This window comes from Copadichromis virginalis, linkage group LG17 (genome assembly GCF_057382275.1).
Source record: "Copadichromis virginalis isolate Kocher_CV1m ecotype Utaka linkage group LG17, C_Virginalis_male_GT1.1, whole genome shotgun sequence".
In the NCBI taxonomy this organism is placed as follows: Eukaryota; Metazoa; Chordata; class Actinopteri; order Cichliformes; family Cichlidae; genus Copadichromis; species Copadichromis virginalis.
In genome coordinates, this window is record NC_140634.1 from 38,195,013 (window position 1) to 38,215,807 (window position 20,795).

General features: G+C 41.9%; 1 protein-coding gene across 2 annotated transcripts in view; it reads left to right on the forward strand.

The window, feature by feature from the left end:
- syn3 (synapsin III) overlaps positions 1-20,795 on the forward strand; it is a 133,841-nt gene that overhangs the window by 42,746 nt on the left and 70,300 nt on the right. For both annotated transcript variants that reach the window (XM_085437581.1, XM_085437580.1), the window contains exons 4-6: positions 1,990-2,081; positions 19,659-19,815; positions 20,581-20,670. In XM_085437581.1, the coding sequence (XP_085293707.1) occupies positions 1,990-2,081; positions 19,659-19,815; positions 20,581-20,670 (339 nt within the window). The remainder of the gene's footprint in view (positions 1-1,989; positions 2,082-19,658; positions 19,816-20,580; positions 20,671-20,795) is intronic.

Here is a 20,795-nt window from a genome sequence, read left to right on the forward strand (position 1 = left end):
CACTCAGCAGTAACTTTAGTAGAAACTGGGTTGGATCCACTTTTGGGTTGGCAGAGATTCAATAAGATGCTGGAAACATCCTTCAGAGATGCTGCTCCATATGGACATGATACCATCACACAGTTGTTGCACACCCATGATTCAAATCTACTGTTCCACTCACGGTTGCTCTATTGGATTGAGATCTGATGACTGTGATGGTTATTTGAGTACAATTATTATTTTGAACTCTTTGTCGTGTTCATAAAACCACTTTAGGATGTTCTGAGCATCGTGACCTGGTGCATTGTCCTGCTTTAAGCAGCAGTCAGAAGATGGATATACTGTGGTCATAGAGGGAATGGCATGATTAGCAAAAATACTGAGATAAGCAGCGGCATTGAAACGATTCCGACTTGGTAGGAAGAGGCCCAAAGTGTGCCAAGAAAATATTTCCCACACCATTACACCACCAGCAGCCTGAGCTGTTGACTGAGCAAACAAGGCATGCTTTCATGTTGTTTATGCCAAATTCTGACCCCACCACAGATATTAGGTCACCAAGGTCTGGACCTCAGTAATTTCTCTTCCAAAACAAGACAATAAAACTGAGACAAATCAGTGTTCATTTGCCACATGACTTTTAATTTGAAAGTTTTATGAAGTCCTTGCCTGTCCTACAGTCCCTCTTACTGGGATGTATTGAGAAGGTTAGGTTGATAAATCACCCACAAGGAAGGATAATAGATTGATTTAGGAGCGATGGGCGAATCAGAGGCACAGTAGGGCCAGAGCCACTGAGTAAGGAACTTTTTCCTTTGTGCAGTTTTAATTTCAGTATTTACTTTCAGTATTATGCTATACGTATAGCTCACGTTTCTTTTTACTCCCACAAAAGAAGGAAGATGATAAAATATAGTTTTTTACAGCTTTCAAAATTTCTGGTTTTGATTATTTGCAACTCTAGGAGCCCGTCTCCTCTGAAGTGTAGCCTTTTCTGTTGGTTATTAGACGTGCTTCACCTTAAACATAAGATATTAGCAAAAACAAATTTGGACCTGATTGATTTCTAAACCTGAGCATGATGCTGAACGTGACCTCCACGCTCTAATCCAAAAGGCACATATGATGTTGTTTTCCCATTTTAGCAGGTTTGCCTGGGTTTTGTGTAAGTTCTGGTCTACAAAGAGTTTCTTTATGAGCTTTTCTTTGCCTGCATATGTGCTGAGATCATTCTCTAATGGTTGGAGCTTGTTTGGGGAAAGGAAGGTCTGATGTACCTCTGACCAGCATCACTGAATGGTGCAGTCAGAAGTATGCGCACACCCATTAATGATGTTATGGTATTCTGGCACACACTGGAGTAATTTCCTATTTCCTCATTGCTGTCTAGCTGCAACAAAGTTTCTTACTATTTTGCTCATTTTTTTTAGGAAACCTTGAGAAATCCTTTGCAGTAACTTGGTTATCAATCTGATAGAATTACTCTTACTCTACTCTGAAATTTGGTCCAAAGCAGTAAACATGAATAGATTTATGGGCTGTTGTGACAATCAGTACAAGGACATTTGAATCATCCCTCCCAATCGTGCACAAAGTCCATTCCCAGAAGTCAACTGTCGCCTTTCGTTCTGAGTATTTCTGGAAGTTTGACTGAGTCATTAGGTAGCCAGGCTACGGCCTTTCACAAGGCCCTCACTGTCCAGGAGGCCACTGACTGGGAATAACTCAATTAGCCTTCTCTCACCAGCTCACTTTGTCACTCTGTATTTTGCTCATTTCCATGAGAGTGCAGAAATGTAAAATGGAGGTGAAAGAGTGTGTTGTAGCACTATCTTGTTGATTTTTGGTACTTTTCACAAACAACATAAAGTCAAATTTGAATGCAGTCTAACGCAGTGTCCACATTTCTTCCAGCTTGCAGACACTGATTCAAAGGGACTGTGAAATGCTCTATGTTTGTGCATGTCGCTGTATGATCTTGACATGCCTTGTCTTCGTTACTCCTAGGCAGAGTTCTCAGAGATCAACTTGGCTTCCTACGTTAACTCGGGATGTATGGTGGACATGCAGGTCAATAAAGGTGGCACCAAAGTGATCAGGTAAGACACTCGAAGGGAAGTCGTTTGAGGCACTGGGCCATCCAATATATACTGTGCCACAGTGAGCCTGCACACTTCTTTTCTCTCAGTGCTGTTAAGCATGGCTCTGTGTTTCCCCCGGCATGAGTGAGACTCTATAAAATCAATGCTTTAATGCGATTTAGCCTTTGAAAAAACTAAAAACGGCTTGCTTACTAATTTTTATCCTTGCAGGAAAATCTGTGTGACAGTGGAAAACTGTTTAATCTTTTCACTTTGGTCACAGTTTTCATGTGCGTTTGAGCTTTCTTTTATCTCTGGCTCTCACAGCGTCACCGTGAGGTTTTTCCACCCTGCAAATGCACGTTAAACCCACAGGAGTTGTAGCTAAGTGACCGAATTAGAACTCGGGCAAAACTGACAGTTGCTATTAATCTACTTGTACTAGTTTTTTGCATAAATGTTTCTAAATAACATGTAGACCTCATGTTGCTTTTACTTCATGAAACCTTTCAGTACAGCTGTTGTGGGCTGATGATGGTGACAAGCTTGGACTCCACACAAGTCACGTCTTTGGTGTTTTTAGTGACGTACTGAGCAGTTGGGTCAAAAATGAAAATATTAGCAAACTTTTCATTCTTTAGCTCGCAAGAAGGGCTTCTCTTCCTGTAGTACTGGTTACATTTTAGGAAAACTTGCACACAATGATCAACGAATGGCTCTTGACCAAACGTTTTTGTTCGATGTCAAGGCCATTTTTGTTGTTTTATCGACCCTGTTCCAAGAATCACAAGAATGGGCTCCTAAAAGAGTCGGTCTGGATTATGATTAATTTCATAAATGAAATGTATGCTGTGAGATAACATTGCCTCCAGTCTAAACCATTTCCACATGGGACAGGATTTAGTCTTAGTCTTAACTAACCTCTAGAGACCCATATACAAGGATAAATCCAACTTAATTTTAAGTTAAGATATTTTGCTCATGTAGGCGGTTCTATGATTGCCATGTTGATATTACACCTCTGTCTACTTATTGTTCTTCCGTTTTACGCCTTAGCTGTAAAAGCCTGATAGTGTATCCTTGTTTCCCTGGCGGGTAGGCGGGCAATGCGGACACATCGTTTTGAAAATGCAATAACTTCAGAACAAAGCAATGTGGAACTTTCAAGTTGACATAATAGGTGTGTACTAAAACTCTCAGAATCTTAGTGACCTCAACCTCAAGGTCAAGGTCAGAGGTCAAGTTTCCTATAAGTGTGGTAACTGCGATAACTCCAGAAGGAAGTCACCTAGGCTTTTGACATAGGTACCAGCAGTGGTACCTGAGGGGGTACCAGTAATTTCAGTTATTACTCTTCCTGGGTTTTAGCTTGGATGGCACTAATTGGCTAATCATTTGTCTTTCTTAGGCAATCATTGGAACAACCAATGAAGTGGTCTGAACCCAAGCAGTGCACTTTAGATGGTAGTTAAAAATGTTACTTTTCCAATGGACCTTTCAGCAGTTGGACTGCACTGTTTCCAATCCTAAGCAAAACAAACCAAAGCGTAGGTACTTCCTATTAGCTGCTAACATCCAGCTAATATTTAGCAGCAGTGGAGCAAAATGGGATTCGGAGGAGACAAAACAAAATGATAGTAATAACAAAAATGATATTAATAATAACTATCGTTGTGATACTGTAGCTATAGAAAATTTAAAAATGAAATAAAATAGTAGCAATAACTGTACGGTGTTAAAAATAAAAGAGAATCCTTAAATGTAACCTAAACTGTGCAAAATCATCCAAAAAGAACAATTACATGTGCGTATTATACACACAATATCGATGTTTTATTTTTAATTAGCAGCGTTACCATCTATGTTTGTTATCTCATTAAATTCATTTTCCTCTCGAAATATTTTTGCGTATGGGGAGTTATGGGAAGAAGTCTGACCATGTTACAAATCAAGTGAGAATAACTGCCGACCGAGAAGGCGAATGGTGCTGCTGTTACAATGCCACCTGTTGTCAGAGTTGACACTGAGGTTATTGTGGGGGTTGAATATTTTTCATGATGTTGCTGTAATGGTGGAGAAGCCAAATTGGTTACAGATGGTGTTACTCGCTCACAAACACTGACATTCACTGCCAGATTATTTGGGCTTAGCTTATCATTTATTATTCTGAATCTTATTCTTGTAACTCAAGAAGCCATTCTTAAGGAATGACTTCTTGACAGGGAAACTAAGATACGGAGAAGGCTGTGTTATGGCTTGGTGCTGTATATCAGCGAGTGGTGTTGGAAATTTTGTCAATTATGAATGCAGGAAAGTACTATCCACCACGGAAGTCGATTTACTAAGGAAAGAGTGATTGGCAGTGGCATGATAATGGCTCTAAACACACTGCCCGTGCAGAAAAATCATACCTGGATAGAAAAAGACACAGAGGAACAGAATCAGTCAAGGACCCGTCTCCCCAGAGCCGGGACCTCAATATTATTAATGCAGTGTGGGATCGTGTTGACCGAAAACGGAGCAAACTCCAAAGAAGAGCTTTGAATGACCCTCAAGAAGTCTGAAGAACTATTCCTGAAGCCTTTAAAGAAGATTTAAAGAAACAAAAAGAAAGCTAGCCTAAGAGAGTCCAGGCTGTGATACAAAATTTGACAAGCCAAATGTGGTGCCGAATATTGACTTTCAAGCTTGTTAGAATTGTACAAATCTGTGGATTTGTGCATATTTCAATACATTTCTGCACCTGTTTCCCATTTTGCAAAATAGAAAAAAGAGGGACAGCCCAAGGTTTTTGCACAGTCCGCTCTAAGCTGTAGAAGATGGACTTTACATGTTGGGCTTATGTGGTATAACAAGGCAAATCTGACCTGATATATCCATGTGCATGAAAATAAAAGATATTAATCAGTTCACACATGGATTTATTTTGCTCTTCAGCTCTTTAATCTGTTTTTATCTCTTAAGAGATTCAAGTTTGATTTGATAGTTTACTATTTGAAGTGTGGTTATATTAGTTATATTTCATGGAAAAGAGACTGTATCTGAAAACAAAATGTTTGTCATCTGGTGAGTATGATTAGAGATTAGCAGGGCAGTCATGTAATCTTTCAACTGTCTTTATACTTTCAACTGGGAATGCAGTAAATATCAGTGCTGAGATGCATTTTAAATCTTAACATGAGTGATGAACACACACTTTTTGTTCATATGACCTCATCCATCCATATTCATTTGTTGACTCTAAAACAAGCTAGTAGTAAAACACTGTAGATTTAGATGTAATCGATTACATTTTATTGAGTTATTTACAGCTGTTTATAACTGTTTACAGTGAAACAGTGAAGCAAAATGGAGGGACGGAGGGAGGGTAAAGGGTATTGTGTAAGGAAAAAGGGTTGGGGGATAAAGGATCAAGGTGTGATGGGGATAAAATGGAGGAGATGTAGGATTCTGGTTTGCTGTCTCCTGAATCCTTCACACAGTGTTCTGGATGTGGTGGAGCAATGGGAGAGCCGGTGCTGGAGGATAGAGGCAGTTTCTGAGAGGGATGAGTTAGGGGACAGATGGAGGAAGGTGGAGAGGGGAAACTGTAGGAATCAAAGTTGCTTTCTCCACACTCCTCTGTGCCTCCTCCCTCTTTCATTGTCTTTCCTCTGCATTTTCCTCTTCCCTCCATCTCCCCCAAGTCTTTCTCTTCCTTTCTTCTCCTCCTCTCCTTCCTGCTCCTTTTCTAAAGTGCAAGCTGTTTGACAAAAAAAAATCACTAAGGATTCTGCATTAAAGTTTGAAACATTCTGAAACCGCTTTTGGGATCCAACAGAACATTATCGTGAAATCAAACGATCAGCTCAGGCTGCGCACCTGAAGCTGTTGGATCCTGCTGATGAAGAGTTTTGTGTCTTTTTCTGCCTCTCTTGCTTTTCCATCTCACTGATTCCCTTCATCCAGAAATTCTCAGAGAGAATGTTTCTCTCCTTCTCCTCCTTTTGGACTTTGGTTATGCAGGATTCCTCCTGACGAGCAACGTTATCTTGAAGAGCAGCACAGGCGTCGTTCCATTCTACTTCTTTTCTCGCGGTGGACGAGGTCAGTGTGTGCTTTCACCCGAGGTGTTGGTTTTTCGTGGACCTCGTCTTTTTGTGTGAGGTTGTTGTGGAGCTGTCTTACCTTTGTTTTATGCCCATCTTCTTGGATAGCGATCTTTTCTTTGGGAGAGCTGCGTCTCGTAGCTCTTGCACGGTTGCTGATTGCAGCAGCTGGTTTGTGGGTTGCTGCTGACTGAGTGCAGTGTTGTCTCAGCTGATGCTCGCTGTAAAAGGCAACACAAATGTGAACTAGGCCTAAAGCCTGAAAGCATAAATGTAGCTATTGCAAAAATCCAGCCTCATTCTTATCATTAGATACACATAAAAACACAATGTGTCTACTTATGTATGCACCACATTCACTCCAGCACGCCACACTTGGCTATAGGACCTGCTGTTATCCAAGGACAGCAGTTGTTGCTGCCAAATGGGATTCTTAGGCTTCTTATTTCCACACTTACACGGGTATTTTTTTAAATGTGGATTTTTCCAAGTTTGATTTGAAACACGAAAACTCAAGAAATGATCTCAAGTGATTTCAAGTTCATGGCAGAGCGACAGGTGGCGCTATAACGCACACTGTGAAGAAATGTTAGCCAATTAAAAACCTGCAAATGATAACATGCCGTGTAATGTGACATCACAAAAGGAGCTAAAGGCACCTTTGAAGTTGGGGAATTAAATCTCAATTTTCCATATCCTCATGTAAATGCAAGAATGGAAAATCTTCACCCTGTTAGATTTTCATAAGCGATTCAAAATCTGTTTATTTAGACTTTCCACGACACTTTTGCCACTGCACAAGCAAAGCAGGATAAGATGCACATTGGCTTTGACAAGATCCTTAACCAAGATCAAGATTTGGCAAGAAAGCGATGACGCCAACCTGGTGATTTAGCCGGCTGAACCTTAGTGTCCAACAAATGCACGTGATTAGTCTTGGTGCTTTATGGACTTCCTGCCTAAACATAGGAAATGTTAAGAATGCCGGTCTGGTGTCACGGTGTGAGGACAACAACCCTCAACACTGATAAAACAAAGGAGATGCTTGTGGACATGAGGAAGAAGAAGAGGCCTCACCAGCCGCTGTTTGTCCAGGAGTGTGAGGTGGAGAGGGTGAGCAGCTTTAGGTACCTGGGCATCCACATCAGCGAGGACCTCACCTGGACACTGAACACCACACAGCTGCCCTCTCTGCAGAGCATCTACCATCGCAGAGTCCAGAGGAGCGTCGCCTCCATCCTCAAAGACCCCACACACCCCCAACACGGACTGTTCACACTTCTGCCCTCCAGAGTGTGTGTGGAGTGTGAAACCCAGAACGTCCCGACTCAACAGCTCCTTCTTCCCCCCTGCTGTCAGACTCCTGAACAGCTGACCTACCTCAACTGCAATTTGCACATCAGACACTTTGCACACTAACTTCATTTTGCACATTAAGCTCCATCTATATCAACATTTGCAAACCACACTCGTCTTCCTTTACTTATTTTTGTACTTATTTATCTTCCATTATTTTTTATCCTTATTTCTCTTGTTCTTTGAACCCTCGCCTAACTTGGCATTTGTGCATGGACAGCAAAGGAAAAACGTGCAACGTGGCACAAGCTGTACAGCCTACAGTAGAGCAGAGTGACACACCACAAGGTACAGTAGTTCTGGCATTTTATTCCCTGCTGCTCTGCTGTAGTCAGCCCTTTGGCTTCTCTGCTCTCTGCTGCCAAAACCTCCAGCCAGGCTGCTCGGCTCAAAGTGGGAACACTGGTCGCGGCAGCCAAAGTTTGATAAGCCAGGGAGCAGTGTTCCTCTCCTCTGCCATCTTCACAGAGCTCTGACTGTGGTTAATAAAGGCAGATGATTCATTAGTGGTGATTAATATTGGGCTATGGGGACGTTAACTGCTGGCGGTTGAGTATTTTATTGAGCTTGTTTTACTGTTGCACTCACTGGAAGTAGTTTGGGGCTGGAGCCAGATGCTTAAAATATAAATGTACAATTAGAGTGGACGTGGAGGACTGAGAAGCGTTGGCGTGTTCTCTGTAATGCAACACTGAACCGTCATCGTGGCGAGGATCACAGTTTTATAAAAAAATATTTTACTAGTCTTGGAGGATCTAATTAATACTTCTGCACACATTATTATACCCTCGAGGACACTGATACTTACAGTAACACTAGATCTCACAAGTGAACCACTCCAAATGCCCTTTTACATAAAGTTCAGCAAATACATTTAGTAGATGATGAAATGGTGAGTATTATTAACCCACTTAGCTCCAGACAAAAGCAGCAGTTGTATGGACAGAATAGCAGCGACATTCAGAGTCCAACCAGAACCTCGTAGATTAGAAAGAGCAATTCAGAAGTTCCTCCATACTTAGTGATGTTAGCTGCAAAAAGACACAGGTGCTCAGCAACCTCGCTTTAATGTAGCACTATAACTGAGCTGTCCTCGTGGGTGCAGATTGGCAACATGTTGCAACCAATCTGTCTGTGTTTATAAAGGAGTGGGTTAGGGCTGTTCGATATAACGACATATATCGGATATGAAAACATCTATCGTTTCATATTATACCCTTTCGTTTGTTTCGTGGTGTTGCAAAATAAACTGTTTACGGCAATATGTTTTCATGGTTTGATGGTCACTGTAGCAGCTATATTCATTTCTTGAAGTTCCCTATTTCTCTTTTATGTATTTATTATTTATTACACTACAGCTGGACAAGCGAATGTTTTTATGTGTTGTCGTTAGCAACAACGACGGTAAACCCAGCGTGTGGCTCCGCTGTCCGCTTCTTTATTTTCCACATAAACCTTTCACAATAAAGCTGAAGATCGTGTTGAGATTTTTCAAAATAAACTGAAATGACATGCATTGTTCTCAAACACCAAATTTCAGAAGATGCATCAAACAAATTACCTCAAATAAAAACATGAAGTAACTATAAATGGCGGTTATAGTAACCACGTGGATGCAGGCACAGAGAATACCAGCATGGCCAGTGAAGATGACGCAGAGCCAGGTAGCTCCAAACAGAAGGACCAGTCAAAACAAACCGAGGACTTTATTCCTAAATGAGGTGCTACCTCTGTAGCATGGAATGAGAATAGAATAGAATAGAATTCAACTTTATTGTCATTGCACGTCACAAGTACAAGGCAACGAAATGCAGTTTGCATCCATCTAGAATCCATCTAGAAGTGCTTTAGCCATAATATAGATATATTACAAAATATATATTAGCAATAACATAGATATATAGATATATTACAGAAATGGGTCTGTTATAGATATGAGGGTACAAAATATGGGTCTATTATGGGTATGTTACAATGTACACGGTATGAAGGTCTGTTATGAATCTGCTATAAGTATGTACAGGCTATGGACAGGATATAAATATTAAAACAAGTTATAAACAGTTGTAAACAGTTGTAGAATTATAATCATCTTATTTTACAGAATGATTGTCTATACAGCATTTACAGTAGTGCAGTTAAGTTCACCAGGATGTCTCAGAGTCCTCAGGAAGAAGAGGCGCTGGTGAGCCTTCTCGACCAGCTTGGAGCAGTTGGTCGTCCAGGTGAGATCCTCGGAGATGTGGACACCCAGGAACTTGAAGCTGCTCACACGCTCCACAGCCGTCCCTTTAATGTAGATGGGTGGATGGACAATGGTTTGGTTATGAAAAGTCTGACACGGACCAGAAAACTGTACTATGCAAGTTATGCCGCAAACCGGCCCCCACCACAGACTCAGACATGGCAAAATAAATGTCTCATCAGGATGTGAGATTTTGGTCATATCACACATCCCTAGAGTGATTAGTTATCTGCAAACCGTTGCTAGTCTGTCTGGGAGTGATTGCAGTCAGTCCAAGTTGGAATGCAATTCTTTGGAGATTGGCTGTCCTGTGCAGGCTACCAGAGGGTGTGGCTATTTCACGAGCAAAGAGGCGAGACGGGCATTTGGATAAAAGGTTATCCTCTAAGCTAATGTTGGGCTCAAGTGTCCTAAAAATCACACTTTCCCTCTGAGAATGTCACGGTCTGGCTGGGGCAGACCGTAAGTGTTGCAGAGGAGGACTCAAACGCAGACCAAAACGTGGTGTGGATTAACAAAACAAGCCGTTTATTGAGGTTAGCAACGAGGGTACAAAATAATAGGGCATCGGTGAAAACTAAACAATAACCTAAACTGGGTGAACTAATAACAAAACATGAAAAACCTTAAACATAATGAACTGACATGGGTACCTGGAGATGAGACATGGATGAGCAGACGACCTGACAATGGCATGAAGAAAACAAAAGGCTTAAATACAGACATGAGGTGATCAGGGGAAGTGGCGACACATGGGGGAAAACAGCTGACAGACATAAACCTAATGACAGGACCAGGAGAGGAAAGCTAAATACAATAAACAAAGAACACATGACATTGTCAGAATAAAACAGGAAATACTAAAACATGACAACACAACTTAACAGACCTAATATGTGATGAATAAATACAAAACCCCAAAACATAGAAAACCCAGGAACAATAACTGCCTAAACTAAAGGCAGATAGGAAATAACACAAACTAAATCACATAACAAAATGAGACAAATACAAACATGAACTCAGAGCGCTGGGTCAGAGACCCAGCCTGTGACAGAGAAGTTTTATTACATGCTGACTAGGGCTGGGCCATATTATACCGTTCACGGTAATACCGGTATAATGTTAGGCAACAATAGGAAAATGAAATATCGCGATAGAATATGAGTAAAACGGGCATGCGCAGTGCCTTTGTTTTCATACGCACATGGCCGATTGTTGAGTGAAACAGATGAACCAGAATTGATTTGTAAAAATGGTGCAACTTCAGTGATGTGGAACTGGTTTGGTGTTTGTCCGTCAGATACACGACAAAGCACATTTTTTTGCAGAACATGCAAGCGGCCATCGTTATTGTCGTATTTGTCGGACTAAGATGCTCTTAAATCTGGGAGTAATCTGGGTCCTAAACTCCGTATGCTTCAGGTCAAACAACACTGCAGCATCACTGAGCGTTAAAAACTGTCTAAATTCTTTCATCTTTAATAAAACGATCAGCATTGCTGCTTTACCAGGTGTAACTATGAAGTTTAACTTCCAGGCATCCATTAAAACAAAATTTATTACATTTAACAGAGTTAGAAGTTAGCGGGAAGCTAGCGGAAGTTAGCTCGCTAGTTACCTAAGCATGATATTGCATGTTCTGACTGAGAGATTTCTGAAAAAAATCAAACGTACAGCTCTGCTATCACTTCCAACATAAATGAAGACAGGAAACTAAACAGCAGTGACGTTTGTAGGGTTACTGAAGTTGGGCTAGCTGGTATATAATGATGTGCTACGTGATCACTAGCGACACAGCTATGTTAGCATAACATAAACAGTGAAGCTGGAGGACGAACACTAACACTTTTCCACTTATAAAAGTTAACGTTAAGGTTCCTCATGGTTAGAGACAAATGCAATCGCATGGCAGGATGCTGTAAACGGACCAAACTTCAGTCAGGAGAACAACTGAGATAATCCATCCACAATACGAGGTTAGTCATTAATATACTGCAACAACATGGGAATAGAGCAGCTGCTAGAGAATTCAACATTAATGAACCAATGGTACAGAAGTGGAGGAAGCAAGAAGAATGAGTTTAATAAAGTTTGATTTATCTGACTGCTTTGTTTCGCTTAATGTGCCTTATAATCCCGTGCACCTTATGGTCCGAAAAATACGTATTGCATACTGCAGTTTAATTTTGCAAAGCACCTCTTTTTAACTTCAGTGGATATTATATATGGTTATGTTCAGGATATGTCAGCCCATTTCTACTGGAAATGCCTTTTGGTTAAACTTTCAGCAAGGAATTTGTATTTGCACTGTTACATTTTTATAAAGCTTTAATGTACATAAAAACCAGCTTCTTATTTAAGTGAAAATAAATGGAAGGTTGTCTTTTTGCGCTAGTAATGTTGTGGAGTTGTATTTTGTCTCGCATCAATTATATCGTCAGTTATATCGTTATCGCAAATTTTCAAATATATATCGTGATAAATATTTTTGGCCATATCGCCCTGCTATAATGCTGACATTACATGAGAGTTCATTCACTGTGTCCCACTTCAAAGAAAGTTTCACTAACGCTGGCGAACAGCAGCAAAAACAGCAGCGCTTACCAAAAGAAAGGTTCTGGATATTCTCAACAACTCGCCTCAGTATCGCTGTCTTTGGTCAGAATTGAGCTTCACTGACTCACTGACTCTTTTCACAAAGTCTCCAGAGACATGGACACATGACTCTAAGGTAAACGGACTATGTACTCAAATTGGGAGGGGTAAGAAAACTGAATTCAGCTGCCGGCTACCAACCTAAAAGTTCACGTTTCTATTAATCATTATTCTTACCCATAAGCGTTGTTTTTTTTTGTTTTTTTTTCAGGGATATAGTCCTTTAAAACAGTGGTCCCGAACCTTTTTTGCACCACGGACTGGCCATTAAAGTGTCGCGGATAAATACAACAAAATAAACGACTCACGGACCGGTACCGGGCCAATGTCTCAATGCATGCTCAATCATCCAGATAAGTAAATCCCATCATCCGGACGTAGCATTTTCAGTGGGAGAAACATTTCATCACTCATCCAAGTGACTCTTCAGAAAGTCGCTTCTGGTCACACCTCATTGCTGTGATTGGTCAAACTTTGCTCCGTTCAGCGGCCATTACACCAGACTTCAGGTGGTGATGCAGAGGTCTAGAAAACAGACTGACTTACGTTTTAATATTACTTAAAAATGTCCTGTGGAATCTTTTTGTAGATAAACACAAGTTCACACAAAAAAAAACCCCAAACTGATCAATAACTCCACTATTTAAAATGAGCTTATTTAAAGGATGTAAAATATGCTATTGTTATTCGTCACCAAGAGCCCAGGTGAGGGCAGTCATGGGTAAATACACATACATACAAATGATCACGTTCTCGTTTGGGCCCAAATTGCAGTTCTGTCATTTTCTGTCAATGAAAAACCTAATTTTGGACGAACTGTCAGGGCTGGAGGTGATGCTCTGAATCGGTTTCAACATTAGATCCAGACTTCTCTTTAATTCTGCGCTTTTTTCACTCTCTGTCTCAAATGGCTGAATTGGCTCGTCACATTCCTCCCCATTCTCAACCACACAGATGGACAGAGGGAGGGAGGCCGCCAGATTACATTAGCAGATCCTTGTCCTGTTTCTTTCTTCTTTTTTTTTTACCCCCTCTTTTCATTTAATTTTCTATGCTGCGAGCTACCCGCCAAAGAAGGCCACCCCCGCTTTCCAAATCCCTTCTGCACATATAACAAGACTCTCCGCCTTTGGTTACCTCAGGTGACAATTTACAATTTAGACCACACAGAGGCTGTTCACACACGCACACACACACACACATTGGCTAGCCAAGAATCCTTAGCATCCCGCCCCCCTTCTGCTGACCCCCTTAAAAACCCATTTTAATCAGGGAAGGAACTGTCTGCCCAGAGCAGCCTGAACACTTAATACCTCAAACAGGTTCATCTTGTTACCGAGCAAATAAATCCCGCTCACAGACACGCTGAGTTGAGACGTGGCTTTAGGAGGCCTGAGGGTGGTTTCTTTTGACTGCAGTGAAAGCATGCAGCGGCCGTGAGGCCCGATCCACCATCTCTGCTTTTGTAATATAGCCATGAATACAAATGGCCCCGCTAATTCACTCAAACTCCTAACAACGCTCATTTCCCCTCCTGCCAGAGGTCATTTGGCGCTGTGTTCCTCTCGCAGCTCCTTTTCCTCATTACATCTGCCTCCTGTGGGACTCTTTTTCCTAATCTTCAACAACTAAACATTCTCAAAATTGCGGCACGCTAAAGTTACTCCCACTCCTGTTTAGATTTAACACACGTGTGAAGTTTTATTTTTTTGTTGCTGGGCCCCGTTTCTTTTTTTGGGTTGTTTTCTGTGTGACCTCAGTGTCGTGTCAAGATCAGCCTCGGATTGCGAGCTCAGCTGGAGACAATCCAGACCTCTGGCAGCCCTGACAGCAACTTCCCAGGATCTGAGATGCTGCCAGGTCACTCTGGTGCCACCAGGCCTGGAGCCACGGCCGCAACCACAAGGAGTCCTAGAGTCAGACTGGGGGACCACAACAAGATGCTCGGCTACAGGGAGAGACGGGACACAGAGAGAAATAAGAGTTCTTCAGAGCCTTTGGATATGGTAGCGTCATGTGTTCTGTCCTTAGTAAAAATCCAAAACAGCAAACTGAATCAATTGTTTTAACTTCATAAAAGTGGCTTTATTAATTATTCAATCTCATCAGTGTTCAGGTTCACGTTTTTGCTTCTGCTGTTTCAAACTGTTTTTAGTTGAACATAGATTTTCTAAAACTCAGGAACCTTTTCTGTCTGTGCTGCACTCGAGTGCAGTGGGTCCTCTGAAATGTCCTGCAGCTACAGACGCCAACGAGCGCTGCGACACCAAACGGTAGAATTCTGCACAGAACATACATTTTATTATAAAATAATTTGTTTCATTGTATTGATCACTTAGAGCTTATTTAAATCATGCAATCTCTAACATGTTAAGCTAACTGTGTTTTTCAGCTATGAGCTAATTGGCTCGCAGAGCCGTCTCTGTGCTGGTTGAGACTGTATATAAAAGATGAACAGCAGCTGTGATACCTCTTACGCGCTGCTGTTTTGAACCTTTAGATTAGCGTTTTGGCTATTATTATTATTATTTTTATATATATTTATTTATTTTTTTATATAATGACCAAACGTGACTATATTCTGATGAGGATGCAAACGTCGGGACCTCTGAGCTAATGCTGGCTAGTTTTGTTAGAACAATGCGCCTGCAGTCCACTGATTAAATGTGACGCTGATTTTAACTAGCGAAAAACAAAATGTACTCGCCAGGGAAACAGAAAAGCCAGCTCCAGTGGTTTCCAAAGTGTGGACCGGTGCCCCCTGATGGGACGCAAAAAGTACTGCAGGTGGGCCGCAGTGATACAAAAACTGAAATTCAGTTTTAAATTACTCACAATTATTTACATTCACAGATTTATATAAATGTAGTTATTTATGTAAAAAGCAAATTAAAACTGGTAATAGGAGGGGGTTAGTTTGTGATATCGCTCATTACTCCGACCTAAATTTACTGCTCTTGGTTGGGTCACTCATTCGCCTTAACACTTTGAATATGACTGGTAGCATTAGTGGTTTTTAGCCAGCACCCTGTGTTAGGTTCCCATTGACTTAAGGAAAAACTGCCTTAGTGTGTTCAGTCAAGTCAAGTGACAGAGAGCTATACCTCATGAAAAATGTAAAAGTTGTAAAGAAAAGCATCAGTCCTGTAGTTGTCTTGAAGTAGGAAATGTTCCCCATATATACACATAAAACGATTGTGGCCTGATTGAGAGTTTTTGCTCTGGAGTGCGTCCTCCTAACAGGAAAGCACAGACTTTCTCTAAGGTGCATTTCCCTCTGATGACAGGGAGCCAGCGCGGCACAATGCACCATTGTGTACGAGCGCTGTGCTGATCCTCGGTATGTACTGTTTGACATTTGTGGCATTCCCGCCGAGTTCTACCCCGATTATGCTTATCAATGAGAGACAGACTGATGGTGGAAGATAAGGCCCTCACCAGCTTTTGAAACAGCCGCAGGACCGTTTCGAGAACAAGTGTTCCCCACAATTCAGACATCCCTTTGGAGCCTATTAGAAGGTCAGAGATTCTGTATGATAAATGGATCTGGAGACCAAACGGCAGCATATTGTCCTGAGTTTTGAATACTTTCCTGCTCCAAGAATGCTGATGAAAACATCCTGTTGGCGCCGTTGTGCGGTACATTTTATGATGGGCTTACGTAACTGCCAGGCTCGATGTGTATTCACAGCCACTATAAAGTGTCCTGTTTTAAACATGTTTATCTGTGCTTTGAGGATTACCTGCCTTGTGCTATGACTCTTTCTGTCCTATAGAATTTGCACCTTTTCTCACTGGAGCAGTGAAAACGCAAACACAGCACAAGCTCATAGCGTTGGCTGTGTTTTTTGGGGGTTACTCATGAAACCGAAGCAGAGCAAATATTACTTTGGAGATGTTAGTCTGTCTGTGTGACAAATTAGTAATCACCCTTCATCTGGATCTATTTTCTGTCACCCGTTTCAAGGGGAAATATTTTACCGTTGGAGCAACCAAATGTTCCCGTGTTCCCCAGCTAGCTGTTGACCTGTGTTTAAAGGGTTGTGTGATGGATCTTACTCAGATCAGAGCTGTAACCATTTAACGAAATATTCAATTCAGATGTGGGTGAGTATTCAGATGCTGAAACTCACCCACAAAGCTGGGGGAAACTGCAGAGTCAGGCAGTTTTTCTCTGTGGGTTCGTCACTGGGAGTGGCTGCATTCACGAGCAAGGAGTCATGAGATGGAGATGTTGACTTAAAATAATGTGAGTAGCAGCTCCCAAACATTTTCTATGACTTATAATCAGCACATACTTTAGCTCATATTTGCACACAGCTCCTGTTGTGCAGTGACACCTCCCTGTTCTGGGGGCTTTTGTGAAGTGACTGTAAGAGTGACCTGTTGATACTGGACAAGTCACCAGTCTATACCAGGCGAACACACAGAAAGTGAGAAGACCTCAAACTCTCACATCCACAGCTAGAGCCAGATGAGAGTCAACAGTTAACCGTATCATTCTGTGGGAGGAGCACCTGCACAGACAGGTAGCAATAACATGCACGCGCCACACAGAACCACCCACTCGGTCCCTGTCTGGCTTACTTTACAAATCCTGTCTTATCTGTGGCCTTATGAATCCACACGGATCCTTTCTGTCCTCACCTCCTAATCTATATCTGTGCTCTTCCCCTATCTGAGCCTCTTATTAGCCTTTTATTGCACTGTAACCTATTCAAAGGCCACATTAGAATATCGCCTGTGAAGCAGTGAGTCTCAGGGCCCGAGGTATTCGCATCGTAAAACATAAACGTGCTGCTTCAGGGTTAATCCGTGGCTCGCAGGAAGCAGTACTTTAACAGGATGAGTCCAGGTGAAGACACACAAAAGCAAAGTTAATGGGTGACAAACTTCAGTGATGCTCTGCTGCTCCTGCCGTCATTAACTCTAGCCCAGTGAAATCCCACTGTGCTGAACGACCGCTGCGTCTGCCCGTTCTGTTATAATCAAGTAGTGTAATCAAGTAGGTTGTTTGAGGCTAATAAGGTGTTCTTTGATTAAACTGCTCGTGCACAGTTGTAACCAGGATGGAGTTTGCTTGGAACAGCACGTCCCGTGTTTAGGAAGCAGTCGAGTCTGGTCGGGTTCTGGGCTTCAATAAACAGCTCCATCCAGTATAAATAGCAGAGCCTTTGGTCTGTTGCCACTGCGGCCGAGCGCAGCAGCAGCAGGGAGGAACAGCTGTAGTCGCTCTGTCGCCGAGGACAGATCACTCCTCAGCCATCCTGCCAGTCTTCTCTGTGCAGTCTAACATGAGCAGCGCTTGAGGACCACAGAGTCTGCTGGAGGGCCTTGCTGTAATTTCAGCCCTCTACCTACTGCACGCACCTGTGTCTGTAACTGCAGGTAATCCAGTGGCTTGCTGTGTACCTTTGTGTTCTGTTTTAATACGTTTAAGTATATGTCACAAGGGGAATGTGTCAAAAGGCGTCTCCCTTAGCAACAAAGAATTTTCCCACTCTGTAGTTTCCATCAGCTTTATATTGCCTCAATGTCTTTCATTGTTTTGGTTTTATATCCCACAACTTTGTTTGGGTTTAGTCTCACCGCTCTCATCAGCTTGGTTTCCACCTGCAGCGGGCTGATGCTTCCTGTCGGAGCATGTCAGATTTGGTACTAACCACGGAAACATGAGTGCGAGGATTTTACCAGTCTCAGTGTGTCGAATCTTTGTTTCAAAGCCACTGGAATCTCACAAGTATATACAATGTGCCATTTTACATTAGTGTCATTATGCACCAAGTTCTGGAAATGGGTCGGTGAGTCTCTCATGACCAATTTACTAAATATGGACACTTTGTGTGCAAGCCAGACGTCACTGTATGATTGAGATCAATTTTAGAGCCTGATCAAATTAATGGGCGGGGCTGATAAATTGGCTGTTTGCCTGTATGTCTGTATCGGCTTTTATAACGGCTGATAAATTAATGAATATTGGAAAAAGTAAAGAACAGGCGGGAGAAACACCCTTATGAATGTCGTTATGAATGTCGATGTTGCACAATTTGTCCACTAGAGGGCACCCTGCAGCATCCCGTATGGTTAGAACACTAAAACCTGATGTTCTGAGCAGAGTGCGGCACAGCGTAAACTATTCATCCGTAACTTGTTGTCATAATAAAACAAGATCTTCATTGCCAAAGTAAGGACTCAGAAATTCACATAACAAATGTTCATTTCCCATGTCCCAAAAAAAATATCCCCTAACATGTCAGGTTTTCAAATGAGCAAATATTGGTCTTATAGTGGCCGGGCTCTAATAATTTTTACATCAATGTAGCAATTGGCAGGAACATTTGTTTAGAACTTTAAAGTTTCCAGGTAAATAAATAAATAAAAGTCAAACTGAATTCTCCTTGTTACTATGAAATGTGGGCTAGTTTAAAAGAGGCTTTCAGGTGGGTGATGGGGCACTTGGCTCTGATCCCAGAAAAGTGTCTAAAAAGGAAGGATTAGGCTGGGTTAATTGGATAGATGGTTCAAAAAGATTAGGTGCTGCAAGGAGCATTACTTTACCCCATCAGCTCGATGCACTGAACAACAGAGGGCCTGACTGTAAACACAGCGTCCAGATATAGTGTGTTAATAATGTGCCAACAGAGCTGTCAGCCTGCAAGGAGACACTATGCTGGAGATGTTTGCCCTCAGTGCTGTTAGGTTAGGTGTTAAACAGGAAGTTGATTGTTACATGGAGGAGTGGGTGGATGGTTACGATCTGCCAAAAGAGTCACATATACGTGTATATGTGTAGATGTATAGATAAAGAGAAGTACTGGACAAACTAAACTGGATCCTATAACGACACTAGATGAATATTTATCAAATACCATGATTACTTTTTTGTCCAACAGTTTTTGATACAGTTTACTTTTGGTGAAAAGGAAATCACTAAAGTCTGTAGATGTCTGGCACGTCTGGGTGCAAAAGCTTGCAAAGATTTCATGTTGATCAGTCAGACCAGGTATGCTGCTTCCTGCTTTTTCTGAACACTCAAGCCACACTATGTAGGCATTAAGGACATGTATAACACAACCACAGGCTAGAAGGAGCCCGGGATTGAACCACCAACCTTGCTTTACTTCTACCTATTGAGTCAAAGCTGCCTGGAATTCTTCGCTACTCTAACCCTCAACAGCCTAACTGTATGCTTAACCTTGACAACAGGCCCAGTCTGATGGTTCCTTTTCCATATCCGTCCTGCTGCAGGTCCTTCAAGCCAGACTTTGTTCTGATTCGCCAGCACGCCTACAGCATGATTCCCGGTGAGGACTTCAGGAATCTTGTCATCGGCCTCCATTTTGGCGGCGTCCCGAGCGTCAACTCCATCTTCTCCATATACAACTTCTGCAGCAAACCCTGGGTGGTAAGCGCTCCGTAACGGCTCTCTTTGCTATACTTTCACCCACACAAAGGTGTCGCAAAGTCCCTCCCTCGGCAGCTGCCTCCGACTGATTTATTTGTGCTAATAAATGGAGCTGCAACACCTGTGATTTGAGCTGGCCAGCAGAGCGGGCGGCCTCGGCCACCACGTGTTTTTAGTCACTTTGTGCTGAGAAAAGCTACAAAACTGCAGTGAAAAGTATGTAGATGCTTGGCTTTGAAAGAGGTCTTAAATTTAGGTTTAAAGCAGGAAATATGCAGCACAGTTTTGTTAAAGGTGCCATTCTTCACTATATATTTACAGTTCTGTTACTCATTCTACAAAGCACAAGTTAAAAAATGAGGTGGTTGATCACCAGTAAGGCACCTATCATGCTGTATATGTTAACCAACTGCTGAATGCGACACGTTTAAAACAATGAACCGAAGCAGGTCTGAAGACAAATCTATTGGAAAGGAAATTCCAGCACCTCAAGAATAAATAACTCCAAGAAAGTATTACCTCGGGGTGTAAGCAAATGGATTATTGATTTTAGAAGAACAGGTGTTCAAACCCTCACACTAACAGGTGGGTCTAACTGTACCAGGCCACATTTTATAAACAAAAAAAAACCAAACAAACCTGGAGTTTCAGACGATCCATATCCTCTGCTCCTAAAAGTCGTTAACACGCATGAATCTTATAGAAGTTTCTGTTTGTCCTCCTTGAATAATGACGTCTTCCTGTCTTGTTTATTTCTGCTTGCAGTTTTCTCAAATGATTAAGCTGTACCGCTCCCTCGGCCCTGAGAAATTCCCCCTGAATGAACAAACTTTTTATCCCAACCACACACAGATGGTGAGTGCCCCGCAGATATTATTCTTTATTCCAACGGGGGGGGGTCCACTCTCACGGATGTGCACAAAAATCACCCAAGACCTCCTGTGGAGCATTTTTCATTAAGTCTTTATTATAAAAATATA